Genomic DNA, 21,220 nt, shown 5'->3' on the forward strand with positions numbered 1-21,220 from the left:
GCTGCAACACTGCTGAGCAGCGTTCTGGAACTGCTGTGCTGATCTTATTTCAGCCCTCCTTCCTTGTGCACACAGCTATAGCAGCATTTTGGGTCTTCGAATGCCCAGGGTAACTCCTCAAGCTCCCATCCAGGGCTCCGTACTCCTCTCTCTCCCTCTCAGAAATTATTGCTCACCTGTATCCCTCTGTCATTTGCAGGTATGATGGCAACTCGCTGCTGAGCAGCATTGAGTGCTATGATCCCATCATTGACAGCTGGGAAGTGGTGACCTCACTGGGGACACAGCGTTGTGATGCTGGTGTTTGTGTCCTTCGAGAGAAGTGACTTTGGAGAAGCCCAGGTGAGAGAGACTCCTTGAGAAGGACAGGCTGAAAGAGGAGAATCTCACGTGGTTTGCAGGAACTTGTTCCTGACAGCTGGGGATGCAGGGACTGCAGGCACCAGTGCAGCATTCTTTCTGCGCTGCTTTGAAATACGTTGCATGGACAAACACATCACCCCAGCAGCTACTGGAAATCAAGAGCTCTATGTGAAGCTAGAAGAAGGTACTTGGGTGGATCAGGAGAAATTGCATCCTCTGCCAACCGCTAACTTTATCAACACAGCAGATATGCTTGGACTTCTGGCTTTGGCTGGTCAGACAGCCTAATGAATGCTTAGGAAGATATGTACTTACAGCTGATCTGACAGTCACCTCTGCACCTGCAGTCCTTGCAGGGTCACTGGCAGCTCTGAGCTACCTGCGTGTTTGAGGGTGGAATCCAAACTGTTCTTGATGTGCCAGCTTCAGATTCTCATACAAAGTAAATGTTTAAAGGTCAGTGTTCCATGTACCAAGTGCACTTCCGTACAGATGATGGCCAGTGTGCACTACGCTGGAGCTACATCTGCATGGTATACATTGACCCGTGTACAAAGGACGGAAATCACACACTAATGCTTTCAACTGCTGAGACCCAGGTGCGGCAGAGGAGGAGAAGGGTCTGGCACTCCAGGTAATAGTGGAGGAGGAAGAAACGGAGATTGGGGTGTTGGGAAGACTGCAGTATCCCAGTCTGCCTACTGGAAACAGATTGGAAGAGGTGAGGAGAATAATGTGTTTAACACGGTCGTATTTTCTTCAAGAAACTTGATGGACTTGTCATGGGAGAGAGAGCTTTTTCTGGCAGCAGAAACCTCACTCTGCTGCTCACCACAACCCTGTGAGTGTTCGTCATCTTGCAGAACAGTAGAACCAGCAGGTCCCTTGGTGACTGAGAAATGGGAGGGTGGACAGGACTTGGGATCAATTTAGAATGTACACATACTACTGAATAAGAACCATTCCCTGCCTCAAGACACAAGGCAGCTAGAACTTGCATGTCAAACCCCTTTCATGCCTTTACTCTCAGCTGTTTACTTCCTTGGCTCCTAACACCTCATCTTCTCACGCCCGTAATCCTCCAAGCTCCACAGCTGAAGCTGCAGGTTCATCCATTGGCTTGGTAGACTGCCCTCCCCTTCAGCCCGTCTTACATCTCTGGTGCTCTCTGCTCTCAAGGATCAGAAGCCTCAGTCGCTCCTGCCAAGCCTCCCACAATGTCTGCGTTTTGGGTGGTGCTGCTCTTTTTGTGTGCTGTTGATTCTGTGCTTTGGGGATGGGGTGGGATCAGGGACCGAGTAGAAGGAGTTAATGATGCACTTTTCAGCCAACACTCTGAATTTCTCCATTTGTTCCTATCATGTTTTGTGTTTCATTTCCTATGTATTTTTTTAGTGAAAGTATCAAAAATAAAGTATCCGTAGGAGTTTGTCCTATGCCCTCTAGTCATGGATTTAAGGGCTATGTTGGGAATACACCTGTGTAGTTGCCTTAAAAGACCCTCATTAGACCAGTTAGTCATCCATGTTGAAGTTCTCTTTAGCTGTGACTTTTTCACCTGCAGTACACAGGCCAGGATGGGTGGTTCTTAATAGATGTGTCCTGTCCATTGTGGTCAGCATTACAAACATCTTTTGGGGATAGGAGGTCTAGAAGAATGTGCTGCTGCCAAATCGATTTGAGGCCAATTTAGGAGGATTCAGGAAAGGATTGGACATTATGTGGTTCGTGGAACATCCAGTCTAGATGGAGATTGCGAAATGTGTTACTTTTGAGTTAGTGGGGTGAGGCACAGCTTGTTGTGTGTTGTATTTCCTGTAGAGCCTGAAAATAGCTCGTATTTGCTTTCTTGCCAATGGTGTAATTGAAAAATACTCTCCATATTTCCCTCCCCACCCTCACCAAATCCTTCAGTGATCCTGGTCCTGGGTTGAGAGTGCTCTTGCAATCCCCAAGCTTGTCACTTAGTCCCCTTGCAAGCATTCTCTCCTCATGTTTTCTGGATTTTAAACATGCAGGTTTCCTATAGTGCTGACCCTCTCTGCATCAAGGGGAGGGCAGGGGCACTGGCTGGACCACTCTCTAGCCCTCTTCCTAAGACACGGGTGAGGAACTGCCTTGCTGATGAACTGTGAGCTCCCATGTCGGGATAAGATCCAAACAGGAGCCCTATCCAGTACTCACTAGGAAGCACTAACTATTTTCATGACTGCATGCAGGACCCCAGGGCAGTAAATAGGAAATGACCTAACCCAAACCTCCTGTGAGTTATTGGCATAAGGAGAGAGACTCCTGAGAGTTCCCAGGCTATAAGCATAGCAAAGGGGTGTGGTGGTCTACGCTCGAAGCAGGCAGCAGCTCCTCTGACCTTTCTTGGGTCAGCTTCCATGCAGAGACCTTTTTGTGCTGTTTTCTAACATCAGGCCCCAGGCTTCCACCTCCAGTTTCCGTATTGTCCGTCCACCCTCCAGTGATGGTGGTCCAGCGAATGAGATAACAGGCCTAAACCAGGTTATAGCAGTGCTTGGCCCTGTCCACAGGACCATGGAGACCTTTCTAGGAAGAGCTGTATTGTAAAGGTGGTATTTGCTGGAGGGGGATGGCATTGCTAAATATATCACAAAAAAAAGAAATCCTAACAATAGTCTAGGTTGATTAGTGATAGAGATGGTAAAATTGTATATATTGATTCAGAAAAGGCAAAAGTGCTCAATAAATATTTCTTCTGTGTTTCAAAAGAAGCTAGATGATGTATTCACATCTTACAGTGATAATGAAATACTCTGTTCCAACAGCAACTAGGGAGGATGTTAAACAGCAGCTGTTAAAGTTAAGTAGTCTTAAATCAGCAAACTTGTACCCAAGAGTTTTAAGAGAATTGGCTGAGGAGTTCTCTTAACCATTGATGTGGAATTTTTAAAATCTTGCACTGTTCCAGAAGTTTGAGGACTGCTTTAAAAAAAGTGGGGGGAAGGGGCAATGTAGTATCAGGCTTTAAAAAGGGTAAATGGGACAACCCAGGTAACTCTAATATGATTAGCCTAACATCGATCCCTTGTAAAATAATGGAAAGGCTGAGGTTGGATGCAGTCAGTAAACAATTAAAGAGTGGCAGCATTCAGTATGGTTTTGTGCAAAATAGATCTTGCCAAGCAAACTTGATACTGTTTTTTGATGAAATTACAAATATGGTTGATAAAGATAAGTGTGAGATATTTAGACTCCTGTTTTTGACTGGCTACTGTATGGAATTCTGATTTAAAAATAGCACTGTACAAAATCAAAGCAGCACATACTAAATGGATTAAAAACTAGCTGAACATGGTGGGTGAGGTGATATCTTTTGTTGAACATCTGTTGGTGAGAGGGACAAGCTTTTGAGCTTACACAACGCTCTTCTTGGTGAAGAAGGTCTCTGTGTACGCTTGAAAGAAGGTGTCTGTGTACAACAGAAGCTAGTCCAATAAAAGATATCCCCTCCCCCGTCTTGTCTCTCCAATATCCTGGGCCCACCACAGTTACACCAACACTGCATAAAAACTGTCTAGCTGACAAACTGGCTACGTTATAGTTCTGAAAAAATAATCATCCAATGGGCTGTCTATTACCACCCATCTCCTCGCTACCCCATTAGCAGAAACACCATCCATCTCCAGATTAGTGGTGAGGCCTGCTGGCTTGACAGCACGGAGAAGAATGAGGGCTTTGTTCAGCAGTGCTGTCAAATAGGTGATGCCTTCACCAGCACTAAATCCAGGCCATTTTTGTAAAGGTGAAATTATGGTTATATGCAAATTATTTTCACATATGCAAATTAGTGTATTACATTTACATGAGATGTTCCACATGAAGATGAACAAAACTTGGCAGTGATACCACTGTAGAGGCTAATCTCTGGTATGTCTAGACCAGGATAAAAGGTGTTTTTCTGAATCACGTTAGCTAATAACTTCTAACAAACATGTTTTACGCTCCAGTGTAGACAGGATAAGTTTTACTACATACATGCTAAATAGTGTATATTGGAGCCTGGGGGAGCCAAACGTCAATTTGCCCAGTGTAGTGCATGCTGAAATCCACACTGCCCTGTTTCCACCAGAGTGTAGGGTGGGTGTTAGGAGACATCAGCTAAGGCATGCGATCATCACACCTTTAAATCCTAGTCAGGACAAAGCTAATATGGGAAGGGATGTGTCAAATCACATTAACCCAATCAGACGAGTTAATTTGATTTTTAAAAGCCACCTTTGTGCTGTATTTTGTGCTAGCATCTTTATCACAGACCGCCAGGCCAAACCTCAAACTTTTGACTCCTGCAACAGACCTTTGTGAAGTATCTAGACTAGCATTTACAGTCCTATTAGTTAACTTGCATTAATTGGTAGTTAACTGAGTTGCAACAGGGCCACAAACTCTAGCCTAGACAAACCCCAGGGGCCAGGTTTTCAGAACTCAGCATGTTGGGTGATAGCTGAGGTCACAGTAGGAGGTGAGCACTTTCGCTAAACTGGCCCAGAGCTCAGCTTCCATTTGACAGTCAGGCCCTAGTTTCAGGTGCTGAGCTCTGGAAAATCAGAACTTTCACGCCCTGGCCTTTTTCCCCTTGACTAATGAAACCGCAGCCAGGTCAGACATTGATTCAACTACTGCCTTAGCAAGAGTAGAATAGTGGCTAAATACTTTTATTTCAACATGTTGGGTATTGCACATTTGTGAAATCAAAGGCACAGTTTTCTTCAGAGAATGGCATGAAAATGCTGCTGAACTGCTCGGGCTGGCCTCTGCAGTGCACTGGCTTTCAAAGCCATTCTGCAGTCTGGCTGAATCCAGTTGTCTGTTCTGCTGCACCTCTTCTGGGTAGGTGTGCGTGTGTTGTTCTGTCCCAGCATTCCACGCAGGGGAGGGAAATAGAAACTGGCAATATAACAATGCCTTAGTCCTCCTTACCCAAACCTTCCATTGTCTCTGTGCCCAGCACAACTCCAGGATGAAGGGAGGGGTGCAGTACTGTGGTCTTCCTGAGGGATTCTTCAAGGCAGGGCTCGAAGGAGACAGAGTTAAGGACATATGGGAAGTGTCACCTTAACTCTGCATTCCTGGGTTTTGTAAGTGTCCCCCCTCCTCAGCTATCAGTGACAGGTGATATCAGTGGAAGTATGTGAGCAGCCCTTAACTCAGCATCTCCTGGATTGCTAATGTTCCAATGTGGGGTTGCAGAGTCCCCCTTTCTGGATAGGTGTGAGGAGTAAAAAGCCCTGTTGCGTGTGAGGAGTCAGAACTGCCTCTTAAGGATATATTGTGTAAGAAACGGAGGGTTTTGTCTATGCTACAAAGTTAAGTCAACGTCAGGTAGGTCTGTATGCTGCGGTGCTCCTGCACCAACATAGTAAAATCACCTTGGCGAGAGGCATGATGCCTTGGGTGATGTAGGTAGAGCGACGCAGCGTCAATGTAGATGCTGCATTGCTTCCATTGCCCTAAGTGGCCTCCAGGAAGTGTCCTACACGGTCCATTATGACTGCTAGGGTCACGTTTTGAAGATCGCTGCCCTGCAGCCAGGTGCCCAGGCATGTACCCCTCCCCTTTTAAAGCCCCAGGAAGTTTTGAACTTGCTCTTCCTGTTGCTGGGCGTGGAGGACAAGCCTGCTCCGGCGTGGAGAACGCAGGAGGTGGTGGATCCCCTGGGTCTGGGGGCAGAGGAGGCCCAGGTCTGCTCCAGCTGCAGAAACTTGTTTGGGGCAAGGAGGAGAAGGGCTATAACAGGGGGACAGCCATGCTGTGTAAAAAGCCAAAAAGCTGCAGCAAGCATAGCAGAAGACAAGGGAGACAAATAGTCGCTCTGGTGCAGATCGGCAGGCATGGTGCTTCTACAAGGAGGGAGCTGGGGTCAGAGAGCTGATATGCAGGTGAGGGAGCAGTCCGGGTGAGGGCTGTGGGGAAATATGGGGGCTGGAATCAGGGTTGTGGTATATGGGTGGGAGCTGCCAGGGTGGTAGTATAAGGGTGAGGAGCTTTGGGGGGAGCAGTCAGAGTGGGGGGTCAGGGTGCTTAACCTCAGACTATAGGAAAAGCTGTCATGGTTTTAAGGAAGAAACAAAGATACCACTGGCATTCACTTTTTCATATAGATGTAAACTGTGCAGGATTAAATTACTGATGAAGAGTGGGAAATTAGTACAATTTTTGTACACCTGTAGATTATTCATGAAAGAAAAGGGGGTTACTTCTCTTGAGGAAGATATTTGTGTTTTAATTCTGGCTGAAACCTTCTCCAATCATACAAAACTTAATTAGAAAAGAAACAGCATTTCAGGACCACCCTATACTCTCCCCTTTCCCCCCACATGCACCCACCCCCCCACCCCATGTATCTTCCAGGGCTGCAGCAGCACCCAAGGCACTCCAGCCCTCAGGAGATTAAACACAACAGCTGCACATACACCCAGCTGTGAAAGCCTTGTGGGTCACCCTGTTCCCTCCCCTTTAAAGATACTTTCCCCTGCATGTATGAAGTTTCCCTCCACATTACATAGATAGGTTTGTAGGGGTGTGGAATAAAAATCTACTTATGGAAACTGATGTTATCTTCATTATGCTCCATCACATGCTGCTACCATTCACCAGTAATAGCAATAGGTGTATGTGAATTGTTCTAGTCGAACACGCACAGCAATCACTTGTGCTTGTATATAATGTCATTTGTTTTTATAAAATTGTTTCTTTAAGTCATACAGTGAGTGTGTCCTGAATCAGGTGTTACAGATAAAAGCTGATAATTGCTCAGTTATGGTGGGATGCTCAACACAACCTAGTGCTGTTCTAGTCATTTCTCTCCCATTTTGCTGGCTTGTGTGGCCTGCAGCCAGGTGGGAAAGCTGAGAGGTCAGTGCAGAATAGCTAGTGTGAGAAGAGCTGCTACTTTGTCATGCTGCTCCCTTGAGCGCAGTCCACCAGGCCTTGGTCTGGTGAACAACACGTATTTCTTACTTGCCCATGTGTGGGTCCTCATGAGTGGGGGAGGGGTTCCCAGCATGGGAGGAGCAGTTTGGGACTCCTAATGGGGTCTAGAAGCTCGATTCTCAGCAGGGGAAGGAAACAAATTTAGAATTAACAGCTCAAGGGAATTCTGTTCTCTGGGGCAGTTTTGCCCCCCTGCTAATGAGGGCATGAGTTCCTGGGTTCTCAATCCTTGTCAGGCTTGCCATTAACAATGGCAGCACCCAGTAATGGCTGTTCTTGGGGTCTGAAGAAACCCACTCAGCCCTCAAGCACACAGTAAAACAAAGAACAGATGCAACACAGTTGTGTAGAACCCAGCATGTGATGCGCAGAGAGCCTGTCTCTGCCTACTGGAACCTCCCACTGCCCTGCGAGCAGCTCCACGGCATGTCATTGGCCTCAGCCTCTCAGCAAGCAGGCAAGGCCCAGGCCGGCTCCCCACAATGAAGCTCAGTGCCTCATGGGAGAGGTGGGGGATTGGCTAACTTTGGGGGTGCCGTCACTGTTCAAACCTTCAGTGACTTCACCCTGTGACCACGGCCTAGCACTCTGGTCGCTTCCCAGAGCAGCAGGTCTTCCCTGCCCCTGGCTGTGTGGCCCTGCTGATGATCGAGGGCCATTTCTGCCTCGGATGTTTTGTCACTTCAGATGCTGGATCAGAGCACTTATGCCACAGACCCGCTCCTCGCTCCATCACCAGAGCAGATGCTGCAGGAAGCTAAAGCCGGGGAGGCAGGGAGCTAGCCCAGGGATGAACACAGTCTCTCGGGAGCAGCAGCAAGCGCTAGTCATGATATCCCAATAAGATGAGGGCCCGCTGTTTTGGAATGACAGTGTAATTACTGTGAAACCTGAGCCACTGTCCTGCGCTGGAGTTAGGAGTGTTACTGGAGTGCTCGGTATCTGTGGTAGGTCAACAGCTAATGGGTAAAGTAGAACATGGAGCTTAATTCTTGGACAAATCTAACTTATTTTGCATTCAAACCAGCTTCCTCTAGACAGCATTTTACACCAGCTCTTAACAAGGAGGTTGAGTGGAGCTGTTCATTGCACCAGTTCAGCAGCACCTGCGCTAAAGACACTGATCTAGCCACAGATTGTAAAATTCTTATAGCAACACCTGTTTGCCAAGCAGAGATTGAGGCATGAATTTCCTAGCCAGAGTAGACCCAACCCAAGAGATTGAAGGATCCTGCACAGAGGACATCTGTTCTCCTCAACAGCCGCCATATGGTAGCTAAACAAACAGAGTCCACTGCCAATTTTTAAATATCAGCTTATGCAGAAATTTTTATTTCATGTGAGAATGTCTGGCCTAATGCTGTTCTTGTATGCAGCCAACGCTGCTCTCCCCAAGGAGGGACCAGGAAATGGTCTGAACCAACTTGTCTCTTTCCTTACCTCACAGAGTTGCCTGAACAGCTGATATTTTGATGCATGTGCTGTGATTTCACACTGCACTAAAATGTTCTGTCGCAAAGCTACGTGTGCCCCAGTTTCAGGAGATCTGGCAGGAGCGGGTGACTCTCACATGAAACCCACACAGCATGGGGAGAAGTTGGCTCTAGCCCAGGCCTTTGGCAGGCAATTAAATGTGTGATGGCTTTACAGAAATATACTTGATCTTATTTGCTGCAGAGTGACTAAGGGGGGATATGGTAGAGGTCTATAAAATCATGACTGATGTGGAGAAAGTGACCAGGGAACAGTTCTTTACTCCTCATAACACAAAACCCATGGTTCACTCAGTGAAATTAATAAGCAGCAGGTTTAACACAAACAAAAGTAAGTATTTCTTCACACAATGCACAGTCATCCTGTGAAAACTCCTTGCCAGGGGATGTTGTGTAGCCCAAAAACTATAATGGTGGTTCAAAAAAGAACTAGTTCTTCTTTGAGTGATGATCCCTATATGGATTCCAAACATGGGTGGGCCGTGTCCATTGATGCGCACGTGCACTGTGTGTCCCCCTTGTGTTTACAGCCAAGGTTATAATAGGCCGCGCAGGTCAACACCACTCCAGTTCCCTCTTACAGCCACATGGCTGGAGTTGGAATCCCTGTTCCTTCACACTCTTAGCTTTGCTAAGGGAGTGATTTACTGTCCATTTTTCTTGTAGATAGTTGTTCTTAGTATTATATAGTTCTTAGTTACTCGCAGATAGTTTAGTCTAGTTTTTTCCCTCGTTTGGGGAAACTCCCCCATCCCCAGGGCCTATGCCCTAGATTCCAGGCTTCAAGAACTGGGACGCTTCCCACGCTCGTTTTCTGTGAGCGACGAGCACCAGCATTGCCTGCACTGCCTTGGCGAGACCCGCATCACGGCCCGCTGCACCATTTGTACGTCCCACCCCAAATGCAGGAGGCTTGAGAGCTTCACCTCCGGAAGCTCTTAATGGAGGAGGCCATGTGCCCACAGGCGCCTTCAGATCCAGGATCAATAGAACCAGCAGTGCACCACCCATCACTGGTGGTGAACACACCTCCGAGCACCTCCCAGGCACCAGATCTGAGGGTACCAAGACGGCTGGACAAGCCCCACAATGAGGGAAAGAACTATGGACAGGGGCATAAGAGCAGATCCTGAGCTTTTTACACAGCATTTCCTCCCCGAGCCGGTTGGGTGAGAAGTCGCGGGTGGATCTAGCCAGCCCTCTGCCCAGGCTTCCCAGAGTAGAGGGTAAGGTACAGCAGAAGTGAGATCCAGTGGTACTGCCGACTACCCCGATAACCAAGGTGGCGCCCATCCCACTGGCTCCGCTGACACCAACTGGACCCTCCGCATTGTCCCAAACACCTTGCACTCCTGGGCACCTGGAACCGCTGCTGCTGACGGAGGAGCTGCTCTTCCCGACTCCGTGGTCTCTGCACCTCCACTCGCCACCATCCGCCTTTCTCCAGTGAGCAAACTGTTTCTGGTGCTGCCAGCACGAGATGTCCCTTTGCCCACTATGGCCTCTGGCACTGTCGGCGCCGCCCTTCCCAGAGCCACCCTTGGAGTCTGAGGGCTTCTCAGAGACGGAGCCTTCGTTTTCCCCCGCCCCATCTTGGAGCCCGGACTCATGCTGCAGACCGACATCCCCCCTCCCCACCCCACCCCCCGCAGCTTACGATCCTGCCATGGCGGCCTGGGATCATTACCTGTGGGACCCACAAATGCCCAGAGACACCCTTTCTTTTGGCCCTATTGGCCTCCCTGGGATCTGTACCAAGGCCACTGGGCACAGGCCTCTTATCAACCATCCCGTCCACTCTCCCGCACCCTCTATGAGCAGGAGGAAGAAAAGATGGACCAGGTACTGCTGGTTCCCCTGGTCCGCACTGGTGCCCCCTCATCTCCGGACAAGGCGCGTATTCCTGCCTCGCGCTCTCGGCTGGATGACCACTGCCAGTAACCAAAACGGCCACAGCAGCTAGCGGCGGATCTGGGGGAAGTCCAGGACACACAGCATCAGCTCCGGGACATCCTCCAACCCCAGGGACCCTCTCAGACGGCTCTTCCCATAAACAAGGCCATTTCACAATTGGCACAGCTGGTGTGGCACCTAAGTTCCTTCTCAGCTGCGCAGCCATGTGGCAGCCTATTAAGCGCTGCGCAGGTGCTCAGGGCTGCAGTGGGGAGAGATGCCGCTCCCCCAGCCATGGGCCTACTGCGGCTGGGAGAGAGGCCCCAACCCAGACCAGCCCCAGACCTGCCATGGCTGGGGGAGGGGTGCCTATCCCGTGGCCCAGCCCCAGACTCCAACCTTCTGCCCCAGCCCTGAGCCTCATCCCCGACCCCACCCCAGAGCCCGCACCCCCAGCCGGAGCCCTCACCCCTCCCCACCCAAACCTCTGTCCCAGCCCTGTCCCGGCCCTCCAAACCCCTCAGCCCCACCCCGCCACATGAATTTTGTTATGTGCACCAATATGGAGGTGATGAGTGACACGTCACCTCCATATTAGTGCACATAAAATTCATTCCGCGCATGCGTGGGAAAATTAGAGAGAACAGTGTGGCACCCCTGCTTAAATTGTAATGAAAGAGGAGTTGGGGCTCCGGCAATCAGATGCCAGGGTTCAAGCAGGTTTTTTATATTCCTAAGTGGTGCAGCAAGCCCAGAGGTGCCAGGGCTCTGACCTGCCGGGCCCAGAGGTGCCAAAACAATTAAGCACTATGTGTCACGCTCCTGTGCCCCCACTCCCAAGAGGGCAGCGTGACACTCTGTACCTCAAAGTAGCAACCTGGAACCCCCATGGTGATATTACTACGATCTGTTTTGTACAAAGTGAGGTATCATTTTGTAAGGCTTGATCTATTGAACAATAATAACCTGTTGGATTGTATGTACTATCATTGTATGTGAAGTTATGAAGTATTGCAATATGTGTTACTGATATATGTTGTGAGGTTGGGGAGACCCACAACCAATCTTTCAGTTACAACAAAGGAGTAGCCAGACAGTGTTACTGGCTCATCAACACCCATCAAGAAAGTAATTCACTATCCCAAAGATTCCTTAGAGAAGGCACATGTGCAATGGAGACTGCTTGACCAGTGTGAACTGCCTGATCCCCATGGCACAGAAAAGATCTTTCCAGCAAGCTGAAAGAAAGTATAAAAGATGGGAAGTGACATCATCACTTGGCCTCCTTCTGTTCTTTCTCCCCTCCTCCCCAAACACCTGGAAAATCTGAAACTGGAAGGGTGTCCCAGCCTGTACTGAGGAACTGTAACTTGCTTGGACCATCTGTCAGGGTGAGAAAGGCTGTATGATTCAACTCTTGCTTAGACTAAAAGTTTAGGATTTAGAATGCATTTACTTTTTATTTTCTTAAGGTAACTATCCCTGACCTTTATGCCTCCCACTTATACTCACAATCAAGGTCTGTGGTTAATAAACCTGTTTGATATTTTACCTAAAGCAGCATGTTTCAGTGCAAGTGCCTGGGGGAATCTCAGCTCCAGTTAACAGGGGTGTTGCACGTCTACTACCCTGTTGTCAGATTGGCGAACTAGGTAATGAGCTTATCCTGGCCAGGCTTCTGAGCATGCAAGACAGGACAGTACTGGGGAGCTGGGGTAATTGGTTGGAGCCTCCCTATTGTTGGTTCATGAGTGTCTGGGAGATCATTCGAATGTCCCTGCCTGTGGATGGCTGTGTAAGTGCAGGGCCTGCCAGAGGTTTGTAGCTTGACAACAGCATCCCAGTGTGAGGGACAGCCCAGGCTGGTGAGTTTGAAGGGCTCAGCTCTCCCACAGTCCAGGTTTCACTCTGGGGACCCTGTCACAGGCAGAGGAAATACAGACTTTCTCTTTACCCATCCATCTCCCAACCCTCTGGTGGTCCACGCAATGGCAGAGTGGGCCCGCCATCACCCACAGAAATTCACTCCCCTGGACAGAGCGGCAAAGAAGGTGGACAGGCAGGAAAGCCTTCTCCTCAGTCGGGCTCCAATTTCATATAGTCAACTATCAATCTCTGCTGGCAAAACATGACTTTCACAATTACACCAAACTGGCTGAGTTCAAAGACCATGGGGGGACCATAGGGGGGATTTGATAGCTGCTTTCAACTACCTGAAAGGGGGTTCCAAAGAGGATGGCTCTAGACTGTTCTCAATGGTAGCAGATGACAGAACGAGGAGTAATGGTCTCAAGTTGCAGTGGGGGAGGTTTAGATTGGATATTAGGAAAAAATTTTCACTAAGAGGGTGGTGAAACACTGGAATGCGTTACCTAGGGAGGTGGTAGAATCTCCTTCCTTAGAGGTTTTTAAGGTCAGGCTTGACAAAGCCCTGGCTGGGATGATTTAACTGGGAATTGGTCCTGCTTTGAGCAGGGGGTTGGACTAGATGACCTTCTGGGGTCCCTTCCAACCCTGATATTCTATGATTCTATGACCAGCTGCCATCAGACAGATAGCAGCAGTTCCAAGTGCTGTTGGATGAGGAAAGACTGGTGGCCAAGGTGGGACTCCAGGCTGCTATGGATGCGGCCAACACTGCCTCTCATTCTCTAACAACTGGGGTCGTATTCCTCAGGGATTCCTGGCTGCAGTCATCCAGTTCCCCAAGGAGGTCCATACCACCACTGATGACCTCCCCTTCGACACACAAAAACTGTTAAAGGAGAAAAACAGATGAGTCCCTCCACTCTCTGAAAGACTCTCAAGCCACACTCAGGTCCCTTGGCATCTACACCCCAGCCCCAAGATGCAGAGAGCAGAACCAATCATTCCATCCCTGACCCCACACCACCTACCTGGCATACTACCAATGCCATCAGGAGCTGTCATACAGATGACACCGGTCGCAGGGGCCTCCACCACAGTCTCCTCAAGCCTTTCCCAGCAGCAGTCTTTGGGGGCTGTCTTGCCCTGTTCATCCACAATTGGGGCAAGATCACGATGGACAGTTGGGTACTGGAGATCATCCATCATGGATACTCTATAAAATTCCTCGTTTCTGCCTCATTGCCCAACTTGGATTTCTCACAGGGACCCATCCCACCAATGCATCCTCCAACAAGAGGCTGACGCTCTTCTCCTGAAGGATGCCATAGACCTGTCCCACTTCACTTTAGGGGGCAGAGGGTTTACTTCCCATATTTCCTCATTCTGAAGAAGGGCGAAGGGTGACATCCCATTCTGGACCTGTTGGTGCTCAACATCTTTATCCAGGGGCGACAGATATAATAGGCCAGGGAAGGCTCTGCCTTCTCTGGCTGGAGCTGCTGCCGTGGGATGGAGGGCTGGGACTCCTCAAGCCAGCCCAGCGTTGCTGGGGTTGCTCTGGCCAGCCAGGCTGGGGCTTGGGTGGGTTGGCCGGCTGGGGCAGTCCCAGGATTGGGGCTATCTTGGGGTGGGGGTTCAGGCCAACCTGGGGCTTTTCTAGCCGTTGGAGGGATGGTCAAGGGGGTTCAGGGCTCCTGACGCAGAGGACAGGGCCTTGTGCAGAAGGGTGGGGCTATGGGGCTAGCCTTCCTGAAGGGGCATGCCACCTGCTCACCATGCCTTTATCAGGAAATCCAAATTCTATATGGTGACATTTGCTTTCATTAGCCCCTCCATCTCCCAGGAAATCTGGTGCCTGGCACTCGACAAGAAGGATGCATACATCCACATCAACATTCATCCAGCTCACCGGAAATTTCTCGTATTCAGGGTGGGACGCCACCGTTACATAAGAATGGCCATACTGGCTCAGACCAAAGATCCATCTAGCCCAGTATCCTGTTGTGACAGGTTGGATCACAGAAATCCCCTTGGGGCTGCCCACTGATGTGCCAGGACTACTACTTTTCCTGCTCTGGCAACTTGGGACTTCAGTGCCCTGCCTGGTTCAGACCCGCTAGCCTGCTGCAAACCCAGACCCAAGTCTGAACCACGTCCCCTAACAGCTGTAGGCTTAATTGAAAGCAGTTTAAGAAATGTTCCTGTCTTTTAACACTCAGATGCCCAAATCCCAGTGGGGTCCAAAACCCAAATAAATCCGTTTTACTCATAAATTTTTCGCCATCTATAACACTGATAGAGAGATATGCACAGCTATTTACCCCCCCAGATATTAATACATACTCTGGGTTAAGTAATATGTAAAAAGTGATTTTATTAAATACAGAAAGTAGGATTTAAGGGGTTCCAAGTAATAGCAGACACAACAAAGTGAATTACCAAACAAAATAAAATAAAACACACAAGTCTGTGCCTAATACAATAAGAAAACTGAACACAGATAAAACCTCACCCTCGGAGGTGTTCCTTTTACAGACCAGTCTCTTCTAGTCTGGGTCCAGCAACCACTCACACCTCCTGTGGTTACTGTCCTTTGTTCCAGTTTCTTTTAGGTATCCTTTGGGGTGGAGAAGCTATCTCTTGAGCCAGCTGAAGACAAAATGGAGGAGTCTCTCACTGTCTTAAACAGACTTGCTCTTGTGGGTGGAAACCTCCTCCTCTCTCCTATGCAAAGTCCAGCCCCAAGATGGTGTTTTGGAGTCACACGGGCAAGTCACATGTCCATAACGTAAGTGATCTCTCTCTTGCCATCCATTTCCACCCTCTGACAAATAGAGGCTAGGGACACCATTCCTTACCCATCCTGAGTAATAGCCATTTATGGACTTAATCTCCATGAATTTATCCAGTTCTCTTTTAAACCCTGTTATAGTCCTAGCCTTCACAACCTCCTCAGGCAAGGAGTTCCACAGGTTGACTGTGCGCTGTGTGAAGAAGAACTTCCTTTTATTTGTTTTAAACCTGCTGCCCATTAATTTCATTTGGTGGCCCCTAGTTCTTATATTATGGGAACAGGTAAATAACTTTTCCTTATTCACTTTCTCCACACCACTCATGATTTTATAGACCTCTATCATATCCCCGCTTCGTCTCCTCTTTTCCAAGCTGAAAAATCCTAGATTCTTTAATCTCTCCTCATATGGGATCCCTTCCAAACCCCTAATCATTTTAGTTGCCCTTCTCTGAACCTTTTCTAATATCGGTATATCTTTTTTGAAATGAGTGGACCACATCTGTACGCAGTATTCAAGGTGTGGGCATACCGTGTATTTATATAAGGGCAATAAAATATTCTCCATCTTCTTGTCTATCCCTTTTTTAATTATTCCTAACATCCCATTTGCTTTTTTGACTGCTGCTGCATATTGCTTGGACGTCTTCAGAGAACTATCCACGATGACTCCAAAATCTTTCTCCTGATCAGTTGTAGCTAAATTAGCCCCCATCATATTGTATGAATAGTTGGGGTTATTTTTTCCAATGTGCATTACTTTACATTTATCCACATTAAATTTCATTTGCCATTTTGTTGCCCAATCACGTAGTTTTGTGAGATCTTTTTGAAGTTCTTCACAGTCTGCTTTAGTCTTAACTATCTTGAGCAGTTTAGTATCATCTGCAAACTTTGCCACCTCCCTGTTTACCCCTGTCTCCAGATCATTTATGAATAAGTTGAATAGGATTGGTCCTAAGATTGACCTTAGGGAACACCGCTAGTTACCCCTCTCCATTCTGAAAATTTACCATTTATTCCTACCCTTTGTTCCTTGTCTTTTAACCAGTTCTCAATCCATGAAAGGATCTTCCTTCTTATCCCATGCCAACTTAATTTACCTAAGAGCCTTTGGTGAGGGACTTTGTCAAAGGCTTTCTGGAAATCTAAGTACACTATGTCCACATGTTTGTTGACCTCCTCAAAGAACTCTAATAGATCAGTAAGACACGATCTCCCTTTACAGAAACCATGTTGACTTTTGCGGAACAATATATGTTCTTCTATGTGTCTGACAATTTTATTCTTTACTATTGTTTCAACTTCCCGGTCTGTAATTGCCAGGATCATCTCTAAAGCCCCTCTTAAATATTGGCGTTACATTAGCATGACTCCGTTTTTACAGGCAGCAGCCATTGCCCACATGCTATCTTGAATGTCTCCAGGAAGACTTCTTATGTGGATTGAAGCCATCCAAGATCCAATGTTCATTAAGTGATTCTTGATTGGGCACTTAATTTGCACATTCCTTTCTCAAGAAGCTGACCAAATGCTTTACTAACGTTACTTAAAAGTCAAGCAAGTACACAGCCAATATTCATAACTTTGAATACAAAAATGATACATGCATACAAATAGGATGAATAGATTCAGTAGATCATAATCTTTACAAAGGTGTGTTACATGGCATATGTAGCATGAAATATATTCCAGTTATGTCATATATACATTCGTAAGCATATTTCCATAAAGCCTTATGGGTGCAACGTCACACCTGTCTTCCGACAGTGACCAACGGCAGGTGCTTCAGAGGAAATGAACAGAACAGGTAATCATCAAGTGATCCATCCCTTGTCTCCCATTCCCAGCTTCTGGCAAACAGAGGCTAGGGACACCATCCCTGCCTAATAGCCATTGATGGACCTATCCTCCATTAACTTATCTACCTCTTTTTTGAACCCTGTTATAGTCTTGGCCTTCAGAACACCCTCTGGCAAGGTTGACTGTGTGTTGTGTGAAGAAATACTTCCTTTTCTTTGTTTTAAACCTGCTGCCTATTAATTTCATTTGGTGAACCCTAGTTCTTGTGTTGTGAAAAAGAATAAACACTTCCTTATTTACCTTATCCAAACCAGTCATGATTTTTTAGATCTCCATCATATCCCCTTTACTCGTCTCTTTTCCAAGCTTAAACGTCCCAATCTTATTAATCTTGCCTCATACAGAAGCCGTTCCATACCCCGAATCATTATTGTTGCCCTTTTCTGAACCGTTTCCAACTCCATTATATCTTTTTTGAGAAGGGGCGACCACATCTGCACACAGTATTCAAGATGTGGGCGTACCATGGATTTATTTAGAGGCAATATGCTATTTTCTGTCTTATCTATCCCTTTCTTAATGATTCCCAACATTCTGTTTGCTTTTTTGATGGTCGCTGCACATTGAGTGGATGTTTTCAGAGAACTATCCACAATGACTCCAAAATCTCTTTCTTGAGTGGTAACAGCTAATTTAGACCCCATCATTTTATATGTATAGTTGGGATGTTGTTTTCCAATGGGCATTGCTTTGCATTTATCAACGCTGAATTTCATCTGCCATTTTGTTGCCCAGTCACTCAGTTTTGAGCGATCCTTTTGTAGCCTGCTTGTGACTTAACTATCTTGAGTAGTTTTGTGTCCTCCACAAATTTTGCCACCTCACTGTTAACCCCTTTTTCCAGATCATTTATGAATATGTTGAATAGGACTGGTCCCAGAACAGACCCCCTGGGGAACACCACTATTTACCTCTCTCCATTCTGAAAACTGACAATTTATTCCTAACTGTGGTGGGACAGAGCCCCACTCCCAGAGAAAAAGGGCTGAACAAGGCCTGAGAGGCTGTGCGGATCAGCAGCCAATCAGTGAAGCCTGGGGAGAGCCAATCTGGGCGGGGGAAGGGGCAGCCAATCAGCACCAGGCTAGGTCCTATATAAAGGCTGCCCAGCTAGGGAGAAGGCAGTCACTCCCCAGCCAGCAAGGGACAAGGACTGGTTCCTGAGGCAAGGAGCAGCATCTTGGACAGAGCAGTGCTGGGCAGGCTTAGGGGAGCAGATAGGGGCTCCAGCCCACTACCTGCCAGGCTGCATAGGGCCAAAGGGGAAGTGGCCCAGGGAAATTGAGCGGGCAAGAGGGGAAGGAAGAAGGGCAGAGAGAGGCTGCCGCTAGAAGGTCCCTGGGTCAGGGTCCAGAGTAGCGGGCAGGTGGGCCTTGGCCCCCCACCCCTTTGCACTGCACCTGGCCATTGAGGAAAGAGGCTGAGACAGACCGCAACTGGCCCTTGAGATAAGGGGCTAGACTACAGGGTTGTGGTTTGCCACCGAGGCAGGTGCAGACAGAAGGACTGCTGTTAACAACGCCCCCACGTCCCCCGGCCCGGAAGAGGGTGAGATTGAAGCGGTGGGTAGTGCTGGAGGGCAGTGTTCTGAAGCAGTCGAGGACTGTCCGGAAGAGGACACTGCTGAGCAGGGAGCAACCTGGGTCCAAGGGCAACAGAGCAAATGATGAGCCCAACGCCACGCGTCGAGGGCGCTCCGCAGCGGTCAAGAGCTAATTCCCAGAGTGACCGGCAGGAGATGCCAGCAGTGGTAAGTCAAACCCCATCACACTAACCTTTGTTTCCTATCTTTTAACCAGTTACTTTGCTTAAGAGCCTTTGGTGGGAACCTTGTCGAAGGCTTTCTGAAAATCTAAGTACACTGTATCCACTGGATTCACCCTTGTCCACATGCTTGTTGACCCCCCTCAAAGAATTCTAGTAGATTGGTGAGGCATGATTTCCCTTGTTGATTCTTCCCCAACAAATTATGTTCATCTACGTGTTGGACAATTCTGTTCTTTATTATAGTTTCAACCAATTTGCTTGGTACTGAAGTCAGGCTTAGTAGCCTGTTATTGCCAGGATCACCACTGGAGTGCTTTTTTAAAAATTGGTGTCACATTAGCTATCCTCCAGTCATTTGGTACAGAAGCTGATTTAAATGATAGGTTACAAACCAGTTAGTGGTTCTGTAATTTCACATTTGAGTTACTTCAGAACTCTTGGATGAATACCATCTTGTCCTGGTGACTCATTACTGTTTAATTTATCAATTTGTCCCAAAACCTCCTCTAATGACACCTCAATCTGGGACAGTTCCTCAGATTTGTCACCAAAAAAGAATGGCTCAGCTTTGGGAATCTCCCTCACATCCTCAACTGTGAAGTCTGATGCAAAGAATTAATTAATTTCTCCCCAATGGCCTTATCGTTAAGGCTTTAAGTTTGTCACGGAGGTCACGAAAGTCACAGATTCTGGGACTTCTGTAGTGGCAGGTGCAGTTGCAGCCCTGAGCCCCCTCCCACCTCCAGCAGCAGCGGGAGTTTGGGCGTGGCTCAGGGCTGGGGCAGGGAATTGGAATGCGGGAGGGAGTGAGGGCTCTGAATGGCGCTTACCTCGGGGGGGCACTCCCCAGAAGCAGTCACCATGTCCGGTTCCTAGGCAGAGGCTCGGCCAGGTGGCTCCGTGCACTGCCTCCACCCACAGGTGCTGCCCCTGCAGCTCCCATTGGCCACAGTTCCTGGCCAATGGAAGCTGCGGAGCAGGCACTCGGGCCAGGGGCAGTGTGCAGAGCCACCCTGGCTGCGCCTCTGCCTAGGGGCTGCAGGGACATGCTGGTCACTTCCAGGAGCCACGTGGAGCTGGGTAGGGAGCCTGCCAGCCCCGCCTCTGTGAAAGACTCTGCTCTGGCAGCTCTGAGTGCTGTGGATTCAATTTCTGCCTGTCTTGCTGAGGCTCAATGAGAGAGATGGGAGGCCTGTCTTCCGGAGTGCTCCCCACTCAATCTCTGCTAAGAGCCCACCCAGGTTGCGGCATAAAGCAAAAGATGTTTCATTTCTTTTTACTTACCCTCTGGCTGGGAGCTCAGAAACCAGAGGACCAACCCCACATGTATCACTGTGGCTGTTAAAGAGGCACTCAGTTCTCTTGGAGCATGATCTTCTCCCATGTCCCAGATGACTTGCATGTTGGTGAAGGGCTGGGAGTCGTTTGGCAGCACTGCAAACACCACAAGAGAAATCATCATTATTAACCATCCAAAACGTCACGTTTATACAATAGCCAACTTCATCCGTGTATCTCTAAACTCTTTCCAGCCTGGGTAGTAGCATGAGTTGAGGCATTGGATGGCAGGAGACGGTGTAATGTTGGAGAGAGGGCTGCAGTCAGCAGCAGAGATGATATCTGAGGCTGGACAAACTGCTGAGCACTATTTACAGAGGGACAAATGTGCTTTTGGCAAAGAGGGTGACGTGTGTTTGTCACTATTCCGAAAAGCCGTGTCTTCAGAGCTCCTTCAACAGGTGGAGCCTCACTTTGGAGAGGCGAGCCCCTGGCTCCACCCCTTCCGCCTGCCCCACCCCTAGCCAAAGCCTGAGACCCCCTACCTCCCCCGTGGCCAGAGGAGCCCCAGAGTAGCCGGAGCTCTCCCCCCAACCCATTCAGAGGAGCCCCGGGCTGGCCGGAGCACCCACAGCCACGCCTCCCCTCCTCAGACCCCAAGCTTTTGATATGCCCCTTGCAGGTTCCAGGCCAGCTGAGGAGGTAGTATGTGTTACTCAGCTTCCCAGGTTCATCAGTATTCTCTCGGGAGTCCAGGGAGATTACTGAGAACCCAGGAAGCTGAATAGCACATACCATCTCCTCAGCCGCCCTAGAACCTGCATGGAGCATAATAAAAAGCAAATATTTCCCCTGCCAAACTGCAATAGGGGCCCTGCAGCAGCAGCTGCACTAGGGGAGGCTGTGCCTCCCCTGACCTACTATACCCGCTGCCCATGGAAGA

At 48.4% G+C, this 21,220-nt stretch overlaps 2 protein-coding genes across 5 annotated transcripts in view; one reads left to right on the forward strand and one right to left on the reverse strand.

The window, feature by feature from the left end:
- Positions 1–21,220, forward strand: part of KLHL12 (kelch like family member 12) — a 114,700-nt gene that overhangs the window by 90,003 nt on the left and 3,477 nt on the right. For 2 of the 4 annotated variants that reach the window (XM_073319671.2, XM_073319673.2), the window contains exon 11: positions 200–7,092. In XM_073319671.2, the coding sequence (XP_073175772.1) occupies positions 200–326 (127 nt within the window). In that variant the 3' untranslated portion in view covers positions 327–7,092. Of the gene's footprint in view, positions 1–199; positions 7,093–15,180; positions 15,426–18,723; positions 18,983–21,220 lie in introns of those variants that run through there. The other 2 variants (XR_013634870.1, XM_073319672.2) reach the window with 2 other exon arrangements.
- The window catches only part of LOC140901228 (uncharacterized), a 53,303-nt gene continuing 47,010 nt past the window's right edge, over positions 14,928–21,220 (reverse strand). The window contains exon 4 of the mRNA XM_073319675.1: positions 14,928–20,433. The gene's annotated coding sequence lies outside the window, so the exon portion shown is untranslated. The remainder of the gene's footprint in view (positions 20,434–21,220) is intronic.

Source organism: Lepidochelys kempii, chromosome 21 (genome assembly GCF_965140285.1).
Source record: "Lepidochelys kempii isolate rLepKem1 chromosome 21, rLepKem1.hap1, whole genome shotgun sequence".
In the NCBI taxonomy this organism is placed as follows: domain Eukaryota; kingdom Metazoa; phylum Chordata; order Testudines; family Cheloniidae; genus Lepidochelys; species Lepidochelys kempii.